General features: G+C 41.1%; 1 protein-coding gene across 1 annotated transcript in view; it reads left to right on the forward strand.

Annotated features, from left to right (window-relative positions):
• Positions 1-18,999, forward strand: part of LOC130362012 (transmembrane channel-like protein 1) — a 143,160-nt gene that overhangs the window by 78,814 nt on the left and 45,347 nt on the right. The window contains exons 7-13 of the mRNA XM_056565882.1: positions 2,436-2,534; positions 2,711-2,853; positions 10,556-10,700; positions 12,385-12,579; positions 13,672-13,851; positions 13,935-14,087; positions 15,203-15,331. Of these exons, the coding sequence (XP_056421857.1) occupies positions 2,436-2,534; positions 2,711-2,853; positions 10,556-10,700; positions 12,385-12,579; positions 13,672-13,851; positions 13,935-14,087; positions 15,203-15,331 (1,044 nt within the window). The remainder of the gene's footprint in view (positions 1-2,435; positions 2,535-2,710; positions 2,854-10,555; positions 10,701-12,384; positions 12,580-13,671; positions 13,852-13,934; positions 14,088-15,202; positions 15,332-18,999) is intronic.

Raw genomic sequence — 18,999 nt, forward strand, 5'->3', positions numbered from 1 at the left:
AAATTGGTTAAAAATGTTAATTTTTTTTTTACATTATATGGATGATTTTTTTCCCTTTTGAACACTTTTTAACTTAAATTTTCTGTTAATAAAGAACATGCTTAAAGGGGTACTCCAGCGGAAAACAACTTTTTTCAAATCAACTGGTGCCAAAAAGTTAAACAGATTTGTAAATTACTTCTATTAAAAAATCTTAATCCTTCCAGTACTTATCAGCTGCTGTATGCTCCAGAGTAAGCTAAGTTGTTCTTTTCTGTCTGACCACAGTTCTCTCCACTGACACAGACAGAGGTGTCAGCAGAGAGCACTGTGGTCAGACAAAAAAGAACAACTCAACTTCCTCAGTAGTATACAGCAGCTGATAAGTAATGGAAGAATTAAGATTTTTTTTTTTTAATAGAAGTAATTTAAAAATCTGTTTAACTTTCTGGAGCCAGTTGATATGAAAAAGAATTGAAGTACCCCTTAAATTATTCAACTGCCCATTTTCCCCCTCATGTATGCACTAATGGTCATGTATTGACAAAAATGGAACACCAAGAAAATGTGTCAATTTCTACCCAATTTACTAAACAAGGAAAATGCAGTCTTATGGCAAAAACATAGTCAGTTTTACTGTGTGTGAACATGGCCTATATCTGCACAGATTTATTTTCAAACATAATAGATAGCAATGACATTTTAATGTGGCAGTAAACAAAAAAAACAAAAACAAAAAAAAAAGATTTATTCCATCTAATAGAAATTCAATCAATCCAATCATTTATCCAGCATGCATCAAAACCTTTGGTTTGGTTTTACACAAGCGTAATATAGCTTTATGTTTGTGTCATTATTACAGCAGCAAGTCTGGGCTGCCCACCTGTCTAATGATCTAAACGGACAAGTTCAGGGAATCGGACCATGGTCAGACTGTAATAGTGACACAAAAATGTCTGTATTAGGCTAGTGTGAAAGCTGTTTTAAGTGACTTGTTTCGAAGCACTAAACAGAGAATTTCCTTTTGGGTCAGTGCTAGCTAATATTCTATATCATGAAGTCTATACCCATAAAATACTTTTATATGGATTGAGTTTGTTCAGACACTGTGCGGCAACATTGAAATGCACTTTCTATCTCAAGTGATCACCAATCTGAGGAAAAAGTATTTAGTCAGCCACCAATTGTGCAAGTTCTCCCACTTAAAAAGATAAGAGAGGCCTGTAATAAAGCAGCTTTATTTTGAAGAAATCAACTGTGGGAGCAATTATTAGAAAATGGATGACCACTGATAATCTCCCTCGATCTGGGGCTCTACGCAAGATCTCATCCCGTGGTGTCAAAATGATGGATAGTAAAAATCCCAGAATCACACAGGGGGACCTAGTGAATGACCTGCAGAGAGCTGGGACCAAAGTAACAAAGGCTACCATCGGTAAGACACTACGTCGCCAGCGACTCAAATCATGCAGTACCAGACGTGTCCCCCTGCTTAAGCCAGTACATGCACGGGCCCGTCTGAAGTTTGCTAGAGAGCATTTGGATGATCCAGAAGAGCATTGGGAGAATGTCTTATGGTCAGATGAACCCAAAGTAAAACTTTTTTGGTAAAAACTCAACTCGTTGTGTTTGGAGGAGAAAGAATGCTGAATTGCATCCAAAGAACAACATATCTACTATGAAGCATGGGGTGGAAACATCATGGTTTGGGGCTGTTTTTCTGCTATGGGACCAGGACAACTGATCCGTGTAAAGGAAAGAATGAATGGGGCCATGCATTGAGAGATTTTGAGTGAAAACCTCCTTCCTTCAGCAAGGGCATTGAAGATGAAATGTGGCTGGGTCTTTCAGCATGACAATGATCCCAAACACACCACCCAAGCAATGAAGTAGTGCCTTCGTAAGAAGCATTTCAAGGTCCTGGAGTGGCCTAGCCAGTCTATAGATCTCAACCCCATAGAAAACCTTCGGAGGGAGTTAAAAGTCTATGTTGCCTGGCGACAGACCCAAAACATCACTGCTCTAGAGGAGATCTGCATGGAGGAATGGGCCAAAATACAATCAACAGTGTGTGAAAAACTTGTGAAGACTTACAGAAAACGTTTGATCTCTGTCATTGCCAACAAAGGGTATATAACAAAGTATTGAGATGAACTTTTGTTATTGACCAAATATTTATTTTCTACCATAATTTGCAAAAAAAAATCTTTAAAAATCAGACAATGTGATTTTATGGATTTTTTTTCTCATTATGTCTCTCATAGTTCAGGTATACCTATGATGAAAATCTTTTTAAGTGGGAGAACTTGCACAATTGGTGACTGACTAAATACTTTTTTGTTCTACTGTATCTACCATGTCTATGTATCTGTCTAGGATACTTCCTTTATATAGTGGAGCTACATAATGTTTTTGTTAAAATACATGTTCCTCTTATATGTGTCTACTTTTTATAGGCATTAATGGGGAAACCATATGGCTCAATTCCAAGAAAAACTGTTCCCAGAGCTGAACAACCCAACGCTATGAATTTTGCCACACTGTATGATTTTAGTGTAAGTGATTTCCCTACAAAAGTTTAATAATCAATGTTTTAACATAATACATGTTGCATGTTTTATCAGTATGATCTCAGGGAGAAAAAAAACTAAAAAAATCAATATTATGGAGAAATGCATCATTGCTGACATTGTGCATGCATTTTATTTTACCCTGTTTTTACTTCTTATAGGGACTTGCTCAGTATTCTGTGCTCTTCTATGGTTATTACAATAGTCAAAGAACCATTGGATGGCTGCAGTTTAGATTACCTCTTTCTTACTTATTAGTTGGACTTGGTACCATTGCATACAGCTTCATGGTTGTCATTAGAACGTAAGTGTGTTTGGCATGTTTGGGTATGCTATCCTATAAAAATTAAGACAAAGTAATCTGTACTTTATTTATTTTTATCAAATTAGTTTTTATTGAGTTTTAAGGCATGAACAGTGTTATTAAAATAAAATAAGACTGCATGGAATGGTCTGACATGTCCAAGTATGGCCTCTTTCACACTGCTGGTACTCCGGCAAATTCGGCCAAATTTTTTTTTGTTGTTGCAGTTTGACGGCCGTAATTGTGCCGGAGCATACCCGCATGGACCCCATTGTTATAGCTGCTGTTATTTTTGGAAAAAAAAACAAAGAAAAAGATGGTGCAAACACAATTTTTTCCCCACCTTTTCTCGATCCTAAAATAACAGGCTTTACACTGCCGAAGACTGCTGGCAGTGTGAATGTAGCCTAAATAGTACATACCAAGTAAATGAGAGGGAACATAGTCACAATAAACAAGTGACAAGTCAAGAACAATTATATTGTAGATTGCAATAACCAGTGTAGAGTGGAAAGAGTGTAGGGATAACAAAGGAAAGGTATGACTTACTTTAAAGGAGTAGTCCGGCACGCACTTTTCCCATTTTATCCCATCCGGGCTGCAAAATAAAAGAAAACAAACTTTCTCTTACCTGCCAACGAGCCCCCGGAGCTCCGGTACACTCCAGTAAAGGTGTTCGGTCCTCGGGCTGTATTCTTCTTACTTCCTGTTAGCCCGGCACGTCACACGGAGCTTCAGCCTATCACCAGCCGAGGCGGGACATCGCTGCGGCCGGTGATAGGCTGAAGCTCCGTTACTGACATGTTACTGTCAGATTCAAAAACTTTTTATATGTTGTACATCTTGGCCAAACATTAAAAGTTCTCATAAACTTCCTAAAACAATGTACTTCCTTTTTATAAAAATGATGGCTTATAAAAAAAAAAAAAAAAAAAACACACAATAGGGTTCCCCACACCTTTCAGAACATGGCTCTGCTCAGCTGCAGTATAATCTTTGTCCTAGCTAAAGCACAGGCTGGGACAAAGTCCAGGCCTGCACTCCTCTGTGTTCACTCCTGACCTATCTATCAAACTCCTGTCTGGAAACAGAGAGGACGGGGTTACAGAGCAGCCTGCAGTGATTGGATGAAGAGACACAGCACAGCATAGCAGACTCGGAGGAAGTGAATGCATGGTAAGTAAGGGCAAGCTCAGTGTTTGCCTCGGACATGCCCCTTCCTGAGCAGTGGATGTCAGAATGAGTGAGCAGCAGAACAGAGGCATTTCTCAGCCAATTGCAGAAGCTAGACACAAAAAAAGACATAGAAAAAATCTGCATGTATATATAAGTAACATATATAAGCATTTTTTTTTGTGATATGACAGGCATGCTTTAAAAGTCCTATAATATAGTATTACATTTCACTTGTAGATCATGCAAAATATAACAATTTAAAAAATAAGGAAAACAAAATAATATTGCTGTTGCATACTTGTTATATTGTCCCCTGGTGTTCTACCTCATGTGTCAGAGCTGCTGGTCACACATACTTAACCCCTTAAGGACTGAGCCCTTTTTCATCTTAAGGACTCGGCCATTTTTTGCAATTTTGACCACTGTCACTTTAAACATTAATAACTCTGGAATGCTTTTAGTTATCATTCTGATTCCGAGATTGTTTTTTCGTGACATATTCTACTTTAACTTAGTGGTAAAATTTTGTGGTAACTTGCATCCTTTCTTGGTGAAAAATCCCCAAATTTGATGAAAAATTTGAAAATTTTGCATTTTTCTAACTTTGAAGCTCTCTGCTTGTAAGGAAAATGGATATTCAAAATATTTTTTTTTTATTCACATATACAATATGTCTACTTTATGTTTGCATCATAAAATTGATGAGTTTTTACTTTTTGAAGACATCAGAGGGCTTCAAAGTTCCGCAGCAATTTTCCAATTTTTCATAAAATTTTGAAACTCGCTTTTTTTCAGGGACCAGTTCAGGTTTGAAGTGGATTTGAAGGGTCTTCATATTAGAAATACCCCATAAATGACCCCATTATAAAAACTGCACCCCCGAAAGTATTCAAAATGACATTCAGTAAGCGTTTTAACCCTTTAGGTGTTTCACAGGAATAGCAGCAAAGTGAAGGAGAAAATACACAATCTTCATTTTTTACACTCGCTTGTTCTTGTAGACCCAATTTTTGAATTTTTGCAAGGGGTAAAAATGAGAAAATTTTTACTTGTATTTGAAACCCAATTTCTCTCGATTAAGCACATACCTCATATGTCTATGTTAATTGTTCAGCGGGCGCAGTAGAGGGCTCAGAAGGGAAGGAGCGTCAAATGGTTTTTGGGGGCATGTCACCTTTAGGAAGCCCCTATGGTGCCAGAACTGCAAAAAACCCCCACATGGCATACCATTTTGGAAACTAGACCCCTCAGGGAACGTAACAAGGGGTAAAGTGAACCTTAATACCCTACAGGTGTTTCACGACTTTTGCATATGTAAAAAAAAATAAAAAAATTTACCTAAAATGCTTGGTTTCCCAAAAAATTTACATTTATACAAAAGGTTAAAGCAGAAAATACCCCCCAAAATTTGAAGCCCAATTTCTCCCGATTCAGAAAACACCCCATATGGGGGTGAAAAGTGCTCTGCTGGCGCACTACAGGTCTCAGAAGAGAAGGAGTCACATTTGGCTTTTTGAAAGCAAATTTTGCTCTGGGGGCATGCCGCATTTAGGAAGCCCCTATGGTGCCAGGACCGCAAAAAATACCCACATGGCATACCATTTTGGAAACTAGACCCCTCTGGGAACGTAACAAGGGGTTAAGTGAACCTTAATACCCCACAGGCGTTTCACGACTATTGCATATGTAAAAAAAAATAAACATTTTTACCTAAAATGCTTTTTTCCCAAAAAACTTTACATTTTTAAAAAGGGTAAAAGCAGAAAATACCCCCCAAAATTTGAAGCCCAATTTCTCCCGAGTACGGCGATACCCCATATGTGACCCTTAACTGTTGCCTTGAAATACGACAGGGCTCCAAAGTGAGAGCGCCATGCGCATTTGAGGCCTAAATTAGGGATTGCATAGGGGTGGACATAGGGGTATTCTACGCCAGTGATTCCCAAACAGGGGGCCTCCAGCTGTTGCAAAACTCCCAGCATGCCTGGACAGTCAACGGCTGTCCGACAATACTGGGAGTTGTTGTTTTGCAACAGCTGGAGGCTCCGTTTTGGAAACCATGGCGTACCAGATGTTTTTCATTTTTATTGGGGAGGGGAGGGGGGTTGTATAGGGGTATGTGTATATGTAGTGTTTTTTACTTTTTATTTAATTTTTTGTGTTAGTGTAGTGTAGTGTTTTTAGGGTACAGTCACACGGGCGGGGGTTCACAGTAGTTTATCGCTGGCAGTTTGAGCTGTTGCAGAAAATTTGCTGCAGCTCAAACTTGCAGCCCGATACCTACTGTAAGCCTCCGCCCATGTGAGTGTACCCTGTACGTTCACATTGGGGGGGACCTCCAGCTGTTGCAAAACTAAAACTCCCAGCATGCGCTGACAGACTGTACATGCTGAGAGTTTTAGTTTTGCAACAGCTGTAGGCACACTGGTTATGTATCACGGAGTTTGTGACCTTACTCAGTGTTTCAAAACCAGTGTGCCTCCAGCTGTTGCAAAACTACAACTCCCAGCATGTACGGTGCATGGTGTAAGGTGACTGCTGGGAGTTGTAGTTTGCAACTGCTGGAGGCACACCGGTCGTGAAAGACTGAGTTAGGTAAAAAAAAAACCTCTAAGTTTCACAACCAGTGTGCCTTCAGCTGTTGCAAAACTACAACTCTCAGCAGTCACCGACAGCCAACGGGCATGCTGGGAGTTGTAGTTATGCAACCAGCAGATGCACCACTACAACTCCCAGCATGCACTTTAGCTGTTTGTGCAAGCTGGGAGTTGTAGTTATACAACAGCTAAAGGTACACTTTTCCATAGAAATAATGTGCCTCCAGCTGTTGCAAAACCATAAGTCCCAGCATGCCCATAAGAGAATGCTGGGAGTTGTGGTGGTCTGCCTCCTGCTGTTGCATAACTACAGCTCCCAGCATGCCCTTTTTGCATGCTGGGAGCTGTTGCTAAGCAACAGCAGGAGGCTGTAACTCACCTCCTGCTGTTGCTTCATCGCTGGACTGTCCCTCGCCGCCGCCGCCGTCGCTCCTGGGGCCCCGATCCCAACATGGTCGCCGGGGATCGGGGTACCCAGCACCTGGGGTCGTCTTCCCGCACCCGCTCACGCCCTCCGGAAGAGGGGCGGAGCTGGTGCGGGAGTGACGCCCGCAGCAGGCGCCCTGATTGGTCGGCCGGTAATCCGGCCGACGAATCAGGGCGATCGTGAGGTGGCATCAGTGCCACCTCACCCCTGCAGGCTCTGGCTGTTCGGGGCCGTCAGAGACGGCCCCAAACAGCCAGTAATTCCGGGTCACCGGAGACTCGATTGACCCGGAATCGCCGCAGATCGCTGGACTGAATTGTCCAGCGATCTGCGGCGATCGCCGACATGGGGGGGCATAATGACCCCCCTGGGCGATATGCCGGGATGCCTGCTGAACGATTTCAGCAGGCATCCGGCTCCGGTCCCCAACCGGCTAGCGGTGGGGGCCGGAATTCCCACGGGCGTATGGACACGCCCTGCGTCCTTAAGGACTCGGGATGCAGGGCGTATCCATACGCCCTGCGTCCTTAAGAGGTTAAAGGGGTACTCCGCCTCTAGACATCTTATCCCCTATCCAAAGGATAGGGGATAAGATGTCAGATCTCCGCGGTCCCGCTGCCGAGGACCCTCGGGATTGCCGCTGCGGCAGCCCGCTGTCATTACTGCACAGAGCGAGTTCGCTCTGCACGTAATGACGGGCAATACAGGGGCCGGAGCATTGTTACTTCATGGCTCCGCCCCTCGTGACATCACGGCCCGCCCCCCTCAATAGGAGTCTATGGGAGGGGTTGTGGCGGTCGTCACGCCCCTTCCATAGACTTGCATTAAGGGGGAGGTCCGTGATGTCACGAGGGGCAGAGCCATGACGTCACGCTGCTCCTTCCCCTGTATCGCTCGTCATTACGCACAGAGCGAACTCGCTATGTGCAGTAATGACAGCGGGCTGCCGCAGCGGCAATCCAGGGGGTCCTCAGCAGCGGGACCGCAGCGATCTGACATCTTATCCCCTATCCTTTGGATAGGGGATAAGATGTCTAGGGGTGGATTACCAGCTCAGCTCAGTCCCTTGTACATAGTGCACATCATACAATAGGAATCAACACACTAGAGGCAGTCTATTTTCACCTGTGCAGAACAGTAGGGAGATATTTTGAAAGGGAATAAAAAAAAACCCCTATAGGGCTCCAGAAGTAATAATTCACAACTAAATCAAGACACAGGAGCATTTTTTAAATTATTTTCTAATACTGGTTTATTGATTTCCCTCCCTGAACCTTCTCGCTAAGACTTTTGTTCTACAATAAAATAGATCACCTTTTTACTTTCTATTCATGCTCTTTAGAAGCTGTTTACATTTACATTCAATTCTATTTTACAATTTGTACTTTTCAGGGATTAGACATTGGCTGTTACTGCTTTGTTTTGTTGTCTCTCTTTATGTATGCTTTATTTATTTTTTTTACAATATATGCTATTACCGTATATACTCGAGTATAAGCCGAGTTTTTCAGCACGATTTTTCGTGCTGAAAACACCCCCCGCGGCTTATACTCGAGTGAACTCTCCACCCGCAGTGGTCTTCAACCTGCGGACCTCCAGAGATTTCAAAACTACAACTCCCAGCAAGCCCGGGCAGCCATCGGCTGTCCGGGCTTGCTGGGAGTTGTAGTTTTGAAACCTCCGGAGGTCCGCAGGTTGAAGACCACTGCGGCCTTCGACATCATCCAGCCCCCTCTCACCCCCCTTTAGTTCTGTACAGTACTCACCTCCACTCGGCGCTGGTCCGGTGCTGCAGGACTGTCCTGTGAGGAGGTCGTCCGGTGGGATAGCGGTTCCGGGCTGCTATCTTCACCGGGGAGGCCTCTTCTAAGCGCTTCGGGCCCGGCCCCAGAATAGTCACGTTGCCTTGACAACGACGCAGAGGTACGTTCATTGCCATGTACTTCTGCGTCATTGTCAAGGCAACGCCTCTATTTCGGGCCCGCAGCGCGGAGAAGAGGCGCCCCCAGTGAAGATAGCAGCCCGGAACCGCTATCCCACCGGACCACCTCCTCTCCGGACAGTCCTGCAGCACCGGACCAGCGCCGAGCGGAGGTGAGTACTGTACAGAACTAAAGGGGGGGGGGGGGGGGTGAGAGGGGGCTGGATGATGTCGAAGGCCGCAGTGGTCTTCAACCTGCGGACCTCCGGAGGTTTCAAAACTACAACTCCCAGCAAGCCCGGACAGCCGATGGCTGCCCGGGTTTGCTGGGAGTTGTAGTTTTGAAACTTCTGGAGGTCCGCAGGTTGAAGACCACTGAGGGCGGATGATGAGAAGAGGATGATGAAGGGGGGTGTGGGATGATGACAAGAGGATGATGAAGGGGGGGTGGGATGATGAAGGGGGGTGGGGATGATGACAAGGGGATGATGAAGGGGGGTGTGTGGGATGATTACAAGGGGATGATGAAGGGGGGTGGGGATGATGACAAGGGGATGATGAAGGGGGGTGGGGATGATGACAAGGGGATGATGAATGGGGGTTGGGATGATGACATGGGGATGATGAAGGGGGGATGTGTGGGATGATGACAAGGGGATGATGAAAAGTGATGATGATGAGGGTGTGGATGATGACAGGCGGTGATGATGATGAGGATGTTAATGACGGGTCTGGATGATGACAGGGGGGGATGATGTATTTCCCACCCTAGGCTTATACTCGAGTCAATAACTTTTCCTGGGATTTTGGGTTGAAATTAGGGGTCTCGGCTTATACTCGGGTCGGCTTATACTCGAGTATATACGGTATTATTATTCTTAGTAGTAGTAGTAATGTACAGTAATCCCTCAACTTACAATGGCCTCAACATACAATAGTTTCAACATACAATGGTCTTTTCTGGACCATTGTAACTTGAAACCTGACTCAACATACAATGTACAGACAGTCCAGATCTGTGAAACATGTCAATACCTGGAAGAACTGGCCAATCAGAATGGGCATTTTAATCGTAAAACACCTGTATAACTGAAGTATATGCACTGAATTCCATGTTCTGTACTCTTTACCTATGCCACAGTTAGCTGATCCTTTGGACATCAAGTAAGGGCGGCTCCATTTTTACTTTTTTAGGACATTGTGTGTACTGTACAGGACCCTGAAGAAGCTCCTGTCCTCTACATAGACAGTGATTTACAGCTCCCAGCAGCTCTTTCTTACTTTAATATGTAAGGACTTGCTTTATCTGTATTAGTTATCTACTTATTTTTCTTTAATCCTCACTTTTTCCTATTTTTGGATGACACTTTGGTGGCTTCAGAACCAATTAACAGGTTTCCATAGAGTTATGGCATCAACATACAATGGTTTCAACATGCAATGGTCGTCCTGGAACCAATTAATATTGTAACTTGAGGGACCACTTGTGATACCACTTATGTGCATGTCTGTTCTTTAAAACAAAGCTTGTTTCAGTGCAAAGAAAAAAAAAAGTCAAATCCTAAGCTTTTTTTCCTTAAGAATGGCCAAGAATGCTCATGACGATGGCGGAGGGGATGATAACAGCTTTAACTTTAGCTGGAAAATGTATACAAGCTGGGATTTTCTAATTGGAAACCCTGAAACAGCTGATAATAAATTTGCATCTATTACAACAAGTTTTAAGGTAAGACACTAAATGCAGTTATTTCCCTGATGTTCATTTTTAGCAGCATACAAAATGAGTGTTTCAGCTTTTCCCAGGTTGCATTGTGTCCTTATACATCACTAGTCAGGTGTTGAATGGGTGGAGTGATCACTGGGTAGAAATCAGATCATTCTCCAAAGGGCTGAAGATAATGGTAGTTTACAGCACAGCATGCAAGGCAGCTCAGATGTGCTGCAATGTGTGGGAGGAAGAAAAGTGACCTCACAATTCTAACAATTATAATCTTCTGAAGGGAATCTCTCCCTATGTTTTACTTCCACTAACTTGTGTTTTAGCTGCATAGGATATACAGTGAATATTCAGAATGTGTAGTTTTTATTGCAGTAATCACTGGCAGTTCTCTGCTATAAACCACCATAGGGTATGTGCACTGTGTTCTAATGCACACCAAGAACTCCTAACAGTATGATATAATTGAGAGGACTCCATAGTGCTTAACCCTTTCAGGACTCAGTGCGTATGGGTACGCCCTTGCGTCCTGGTACTTAAGGACAAAGGGCATACCTGTACGTCCGGGTCCCGTTACCGGTGTTGGATGCATGCTTACAAGCTGAGCATGCTTGAAACCCGGTGGGTCCCAACTGCTATCAGCAGCCAGGACCCAGGGTTAATGTCGGGCATCACCAATTGGGCCGATGCCCCGCATTAACCCTTTAGAAGCCGTGATCAAAGTCTAAAATGAAAGTAAAATTATCCCAACAGCTCAGCGGAGCTGATCGGGACCATTGCAATAAAATCATGATGTCCCAACCAGCCCTTACCTGCCTTCTCACCGTCCGATCAGTGATCCTCTTTTGTCTCCAGCCTCCACAGGCTGGAGCAGCAGAGCACCAATGTGTTACCACCGAGTAAGTAAATGTCCGAATTTCTAAAAAATAAGGTTAGTTAAACCGCACGGTCGATGGAGTACACATAAAAAAATTACCAAAGTCCAAAATTGTGTTTTGGTCACTTCATATACCATAAAAAAGTACAAAAGGCAATCAAAAAGTCCCACCAAAACAAATGGTATCCATAAAAACTACAGACCATGGCACAAAAAATTAGCCCTCATATTGCCCTGTATGTGGAAAACTAAAAAAGTTATAGGGGTCAGAAGATGACAATTTTAAATATACTAATTTTGGTGCATGTAGTTATAGTAGTAAAATAAAATAAAACCTACATGAATCAGATATCCCTGTAACCGTATGGACTTACAGAATAAATATAGGTGTCATTTTTACCGAAAAGTGCACTGCGTAGAAATGGAAGCCCCAAAAGTTACAAAATTGAGGTTTTTATTTTATTTCACCTCACAAATAATTTTTTTGTTGTTTTGCCGCAGATTATGTTACAAAGTATCTGTAGGTGCAAAATTGAATGCGTTATGATTTACAGAAGGGGAGGAGGAAAAAAGAAAGTTCAAAAACAAAAATTGCCCAGGTCCTTAAGGCCAAAATGGGTTCTTATGGGGTTAAGCGCATGGTCCCTATGAGGGCTGTTTGTAGAAGAATGCTAGTGAGAATGTTGTTGTTTTTTTCACTCTATTCCCTGAAACTGTATAATTTTCTTTTTTTTTTTAAATGCAAAAAAAATCTATATAATGGTATGACTGATCAGTCTATATAAGAATATTATTTTAAAACAACTCATTTTATAGGAATCAATCCTAGAAGAACAAGAAAACAGGAAAGAGGAAAACATTCATTTAGTTCGATTTCTACGGGTCCTTGCAAACTTCCTGGTTCTATGTACATTGGCTGGAAGTGGTTATCTTATTTATTTTGTTGTACGAAGATCCCAGCAATTTGCTTTGGAAGGAATGGAAAACTATGGCTGGTGGGAACGCAATGAAGTTAGTATAAATTTATTTATAATTTTATTTATATATCAATTGTATTGGATAAAATGGAACCTAACGAATTGTTAGAATTTTTCAGGGATAAAATTAATAGGTTATTTCCATGTTTTAAAATTTTGGTGTTTATCAGAAGTCTGTTGAGTAAAAACCACACACCTACATGTGTAATTCTAACGGTAGATTGCCATGTCGTTACAAACATTTCTGCAACTGTCCCATTCTAAAAAATTCAATGTTATTTCTGATAAAACAACCATATACAGAGGAATTAATGAAACTGATATTCAGTTATAGAAATTTCTGCAACTAAATCTGCCATGTACCCATCCTCTCTAATATTTATTTGGTAAGGAATTTTCTAAATGTGGTATATTATAGGGTTAATATACAGATAAAATGCATTTTGCCTTTTGAGGATGTATTCTGCTTTCAGCTAATAATATAATGAAATGTAGTATAATTTTCTGTATCTTTTCCAATATCTCTGCTTGTTGTAATTTAGAAGGAAATGTTGATGTTTAGGAAAAAGCTAATATTTTTGTTTTCCAGTGATAAAACAACTATTTGATCGTAGCCAAACCACAGTCTCCTCTATACACAATTTTCTAAGGATTTTTACCCCTTCATCAGTATGGAGCAGAATGCAGGTTGGCAGTAGACGCAGGTCATGTTGGTACTGGTTCTCATTTACAAAACATTTCTGCATAGGAAATAGGTATGCAAATTGGCTTTTCTGCTGAGAGAAAATGTCATACTAGCCAAACCAGAGTCTCGTCACAAATAAAGAGTCACCTATTGGTACCCAGCTGTTTTAGGGTTCCTATTTATTGGCAGTAGAAAGATGGTTGGCTATAAAGATGCCTTAGACACAGCTCAGGGGGATAGATGGAAAAACAATGAAAGTTCTTATTGAATGACAACAAGCAAAGAATCCCAAAAGTCACAAGAAAGTATATAACAAAACTGTACAACTTTTCAATATACAATAGAAATGTTTTTTGCTCAAATAAAGCAAAAAGCAGTATGTATGTATATATGCAGCATAATAAACTTGATAAGGATTATTTGTGGTTCTTGTTTTGGTAGGTGAACACTGTTATGTCTCTGTTAGGAATGTTTTGTCCGACAATGTTTGATGTTGTCAGTGGACTGGAAAACTACCACCCTCGTATCGCTTTAAGATGGCAACTCGGGCGCATATTTGCCCTGTTTTTGGGAAATCTCTACACATTCCTCATTGCTCTCATGGATGAAATTAATCTTAAGGTGCAAAGAAAATAATATCTTAGGAGACATTGTTGTATTAAATGATTCTATACATAACACATGATTTTATGTAATATTTCTAGCGTCAAGAAGAAAAAATTGTACAACATAATATGACATTATGGTATGCCAATCTTTTCAATGGATCTTATTCAGAAAATTCAACTGGTCCTCCTTTTCAAGTTGACCCATCAGATGTTCCTAGAGGTCCCTGCTGGGAGACAATGGTGGGCCAGGTAACGATAAGGATGTGCTTAATTTATTCATTTATTTGTGTAACAGAAATGGTAACCGTAAATGTATGAAAATAATGTAATTCATATATTAAATACAATAAATCAGAAGATTACCTATACACATGTTAGTCATATTTATTGTATTTACATGCTGGAAGCAAAGATTCTCATTTATAATTTATTGATAGATACGGACCTCTGAGATCTGCACCTTGCACCTTGCTGCCCCTTCCAGCCTGGTTGTGGCCACTGGAGATGGTCAGAAAGCTGAAAAGAGCCAAACCAAGTTTGCAGTATATGCAGGTGTATCAAACGACCGGTTGGCTGTTTATGGATTTCTTACCACCTCCAGTGGCTGCAACCAGGGGGCAGAGTGCGGTGGCCCTGGATATCAAGATATAAGTCTTAAACCTGGGACTTGCATGTATCAAACGTTTATGGTACGTGCTGGTAATATGTCATGAATGTCTTAGATGGGTATACCCCTTTAATTATGTATTTTAGAGGAAAAAACAGCTCATAAGCCCACATTTACTATGCAGTTAATGTCAGTTTTTGTTGTAAGCTTTGCCAAAAATTGGTAAATGAAGACTTACTTTAAATTTGCAGTGACTTTTCCCAATTTGAAAAGTGATGAGAAAAGATTGGTTGCACTTTGGTTGCATGAGAGTGCATGCTGTAGACAGTACGCGCTCCATTTATTTGTATGGGAGCGCAGGAGGTATAAGAGTCCAGCAATCTTGCAATCTCCGGAGCATCCATACAAATTAGAGCTGAGATCCCATTCCAGAGATCGCGAGGGGTCCCAGAGGTCAGACCCACTGCGAATAAGAGCCAGAGTTACGTTCCAGAGTTTGGAGGGGGGGGGGGGGCACCCAGTGGTCGAACCTCCTGCGATCATAGGTCATTTTTTTCCAGAAGACCCCTTTGATTTTATTAATTTATACACATCAGGAAACAGTTGCTGTAATATAGGAGTCATGGTGGGTTGACCATGATACTGTACTTGCAAATGTATCTCTCAACAATGCTAGTATATTCTTTCTTTTAGTCATATATGGTTTGTATGGAGTACAAACCTTATCATATTGTTCACAGTTTGCTTCTTATTCTAGGAATTTGTACGATTGACCGTAAATGATATCATGACGACATACGTAACTATATTAACTGGAGACTTCCTACAAGCGGTTTTTGTACGTTTTTTCAATTATTGTTGGTGCTGGGATCTGGAGTATGGATGGGTATGTAACTATTTATATATTATTATTTCTGTATTCTACACTTTGTATACTCATATTTTTGCTTTCAGAAAAGGATGCATGTTTATAAATTCATGCATTAAAGATAATCTGTCACCTCTTTACTGCAGAGAACTGCAGACACTGTTGGATAGTTGTTAGGGTATAAAAGCAAGCTGTACCTTTCCTTGTAACTGATGGTGGTTATCAAACCTATAAAATCACATTTTATTTCTTAGTCAAGTGTCAAGGTAGTGGGGCCGAGATACTGAAGTGTCGCAGCCTGGCACCCTTCCTCGCTCACCTTCCCTTCCCAGGCCCTCCATTAATATTCATGGCTATGTAAAAAAATCAGGGACGGCTGCCTTTGCTGGAAGTGTGGGAAAAGGGATCACAATGGAAGGCTCTTTCTCTGCAAATGCCCATATCTTGGGGGATTACCTCTCCTCTTATCAGCTCACAGAGAAATGGACACATGAGATCTTCCCTATTACCGATTCCCAATTGTCTGATACTGAGACCTGTTCCTGTTCAATCTCTTAGTTAAGAGCTTTGCCTCTCCTAACTCGATTTGATTTGTATGTAAAATAGGATTACAGCTGGATTTCTCTTGTTCCTGGTGCAAATTGGAGGATGCAAATATTTTGCACATGTTTTGGGGTTGTTGGGAGCTTGAGGAGTACTGGTGGGGTATCCTGAGTCTAATTAGGAAGGTATATGCAGTGTCCCTTGACCTGTCCCCTCGTATTTGTGTGTTGGGTTGCCTTGAGTAAGAAATTAGTGATGAATATACTTTTCTGGTTTACCAGGGGCTCAAGATCATTGCTTTGCACTGGATGCTATCGGAATTTAAATCTAGGATGAACATCATTATTAGATTAGAACGAGGAGTCTATTTGAGATGGAAGTGCATTAACAAATTTGTGCAGATTAGGAGGAGGGGGTCGATATGCCAAGGTTGCCTAATGCTGTACTCCTACAAATCTGTAGGAATCCTCTTCGAGGATGTTTGTGAATGCTCTTATGGATTTGTTGTTATAAAGGTTGCATTACTTGTCGGTGAGTGTCATTGACTGGCCTTTGCACTTTTCTCTTTGAGGCCTGTTGGTTACAATGTACTATTTTATTCTCCGTGCATATTGTTTCTTCCCTGACACTCCACACACCTTCATTTATGTGTGTAATTTTATGTTCCCTTTTATGCATATTGTTTGATAGCTGAGACCGTATAATTATGCTTTTATGCGTGGCTTATTTAGTCCCTCCTCCCCATATATATATGGACCACTAGGTGAAGCCTTGCAACTGTGTTTATATGAATGCACTATTCAGATCATTGTAAAGAACCACACTGTGACTAGTTGGTTTGTTTGTATCTTTGTCTTTATTGTTATTATTTTCATTGGGATTTACAATTTTTCTTTTAATTACTTTGTACCCTTTGTCTCCTTTCACTATGTCTTGGTACTTATGTTTATTGTTTTAGTTTATGACAAGTTCTTTTTTATTAAAAAATCAGGGGGGGGGGGCTGGGAGTTGAGGGCAAGTTAAGAGGCATCCTAGGCAATGGCACTGTGAGATTAATGTGACATCAGGATTACATCTTCACTACAGTGGGGGTCAAAAGTTGGGCACCCCAGGTAAAACTTTGTGTTTAATGTGCATAAAGAAGTCAAGGAAAGATGGAAAAATCTCCAAAAGGCATCAAATTACAGATTAGGCATTCTTATAATATGTCAACAAAAGTTAGATTTTATTTCCATCATTTACACTTTCAAAATAACAGAAAACAAAAAAATGGCATCTGCAAAAGTTTGGGCACCCTGCAGAGTTAATATCTTGTACTTCCCCCTTTGGCAAGTATCACAGCTTGTAAACACTTTTTGTAGCCAGCCAAAAGTCTTTCAATTCTTGTTTGAGGTATCTTTGCCCATTCTTCCTTACAAAAGTCTTCCAGTTCTTTGAGATTTCTGGGCTGTCTGTCACGCACTGCTCTTTTAAGGTCTATCCATAGATTTTCAATTATGTTGAGGTCAGGAGATTGTGAAGGCCAATGCAAAACCTTCAGTTTACACCTCTTGATGTAATCCCTCGTGGATTTCGAGGTGTGTTTAGGATCATTATCCATTTGTAGAAGCCATCCTGTTTTTAACTTGAGCTTTTTCACAGATGGCATCAAGTTAGCATCCAAAATTTGCTTAAATTTTATTGAATACATTTTTCCTTCTACTTGTGAGATGTTCCCTGTGCCACTGGCTGCAATACAACCCCAAAGCATGATTGATCCACCCCCATGCTTAACAGTTGGACAGAGGTTCTTTTCCTTAAATTCCGTTCCCCTTCTTCTCCAAGCGTACCTTTGCTCATTCCAGCCAAAAATTTCAATTTTAAACTAATCGGTCCAAAGAACTTGTTTCCAAAATGCATCAGGCTTGTCTATATGTTCATTTGCAAAGTTCAACCGCTGATTTTTGTGGTGAGGACATAGAAGAGGTTTTCTTCTGATGACTCCATGAAGACCATATTTGTACAAGTATATCTTTATAGTGGAATAGTGTACCAAAACTCCAGTGTCTGCCAGATCTTTCTGGAGGGATTGTGCAGTCAAACATGGGTTTTGAATTGTTTTTCTCACAATCTTGCGAGCTGTTCTGTCTGATATTTTTCTTGGTATTCCAGATCTTGCTTTAACTTCCACTGTTCCTGATGACTGCCATTTCTTAATTATATTCCGAACAGAGGATATTGACATCTGAAAACGTTTTGCTATCTTCTTATAGCCTTCTCCAGCTTTGTGAGCTTCAACTATTTTCAGTTTCAGATTTCTAGACAACTGCTCAGAAGAACCCATGGTTCTGATTGTTGGGGCAAGGTCAGATGAGTCTGGGCATTTAAAACCTTTGAGATTGACATCACCTGGTCTTCCCAGTTGATGATTGAGAACAATCCATGACACTGGCAGGTCTCAGCTTTGCAAAGGGGGCAGTGCATGCTATAAATTCTGCAGCATGCCCAAACTTTTGCAGACACCATTTTTTTGTTTTCTGTTATTTTGAAAGTGTAAATGATGGAAATAAAATCTAACTTTTGTTGACATATTATAAGAATGTCTAATCTGTAATTTGATGCCTTTTGGAGATTTTTCCATCTTTCCTTGGCTTCTTTATGCACATTAATACAAATTTTTACCTGGGGTGCCCAAACTTTTGATCCCCACTGTATATAAAGTACGCGGATCACACTGTGCCCAGCACCAACTGTGCTTATGTTCTGGGCTGCATTTTGTTCTATTGGATAATTTCTGTTCTATATTTTTGTATATTGCATCTTTACTGCACACTCTTTGTCTCAGTAATGTGCTTGCTATTTAGAAAGAATCATAATGCTCAGCTATTTAACTGCTGATAACACTTCCTAATATGTGTGTATCTTCAGCATACCCTGTTCATGATGCCCACTACTTTCTTTTTTAAAGTCTACTTGTTCTGGATATTATAGCACCCAATTCTAGTGGCAAACGTGAAACATGTGCTGTACGTATGTGAATTGCAAACAAAACACATAACATACTGTAAAGTAGTGTTCTCTTCATGGATGACACCTATGCAAGTTGTTGTTTTCTCTGGCAGATATAGTGTAACACATCACACTATGTTCTAGTGTTATGTTGT

The sequence above is a fragment of the Hyla sarda genome, chromosome 1 (assembly GCF_029499605.1).
Source record: "Hyla sarda isolate aHylSar1 chromosome 1, aHylSar1.hap1, whole genome shotgun sequence".
In the NCBI taxonomy this organism is placed as follows: domain Eukaryota; kingdom Metazoa; phylum Chordata; class Amphibia; order Anura; family Hylidae; genus Hyla; species Hyla sarda.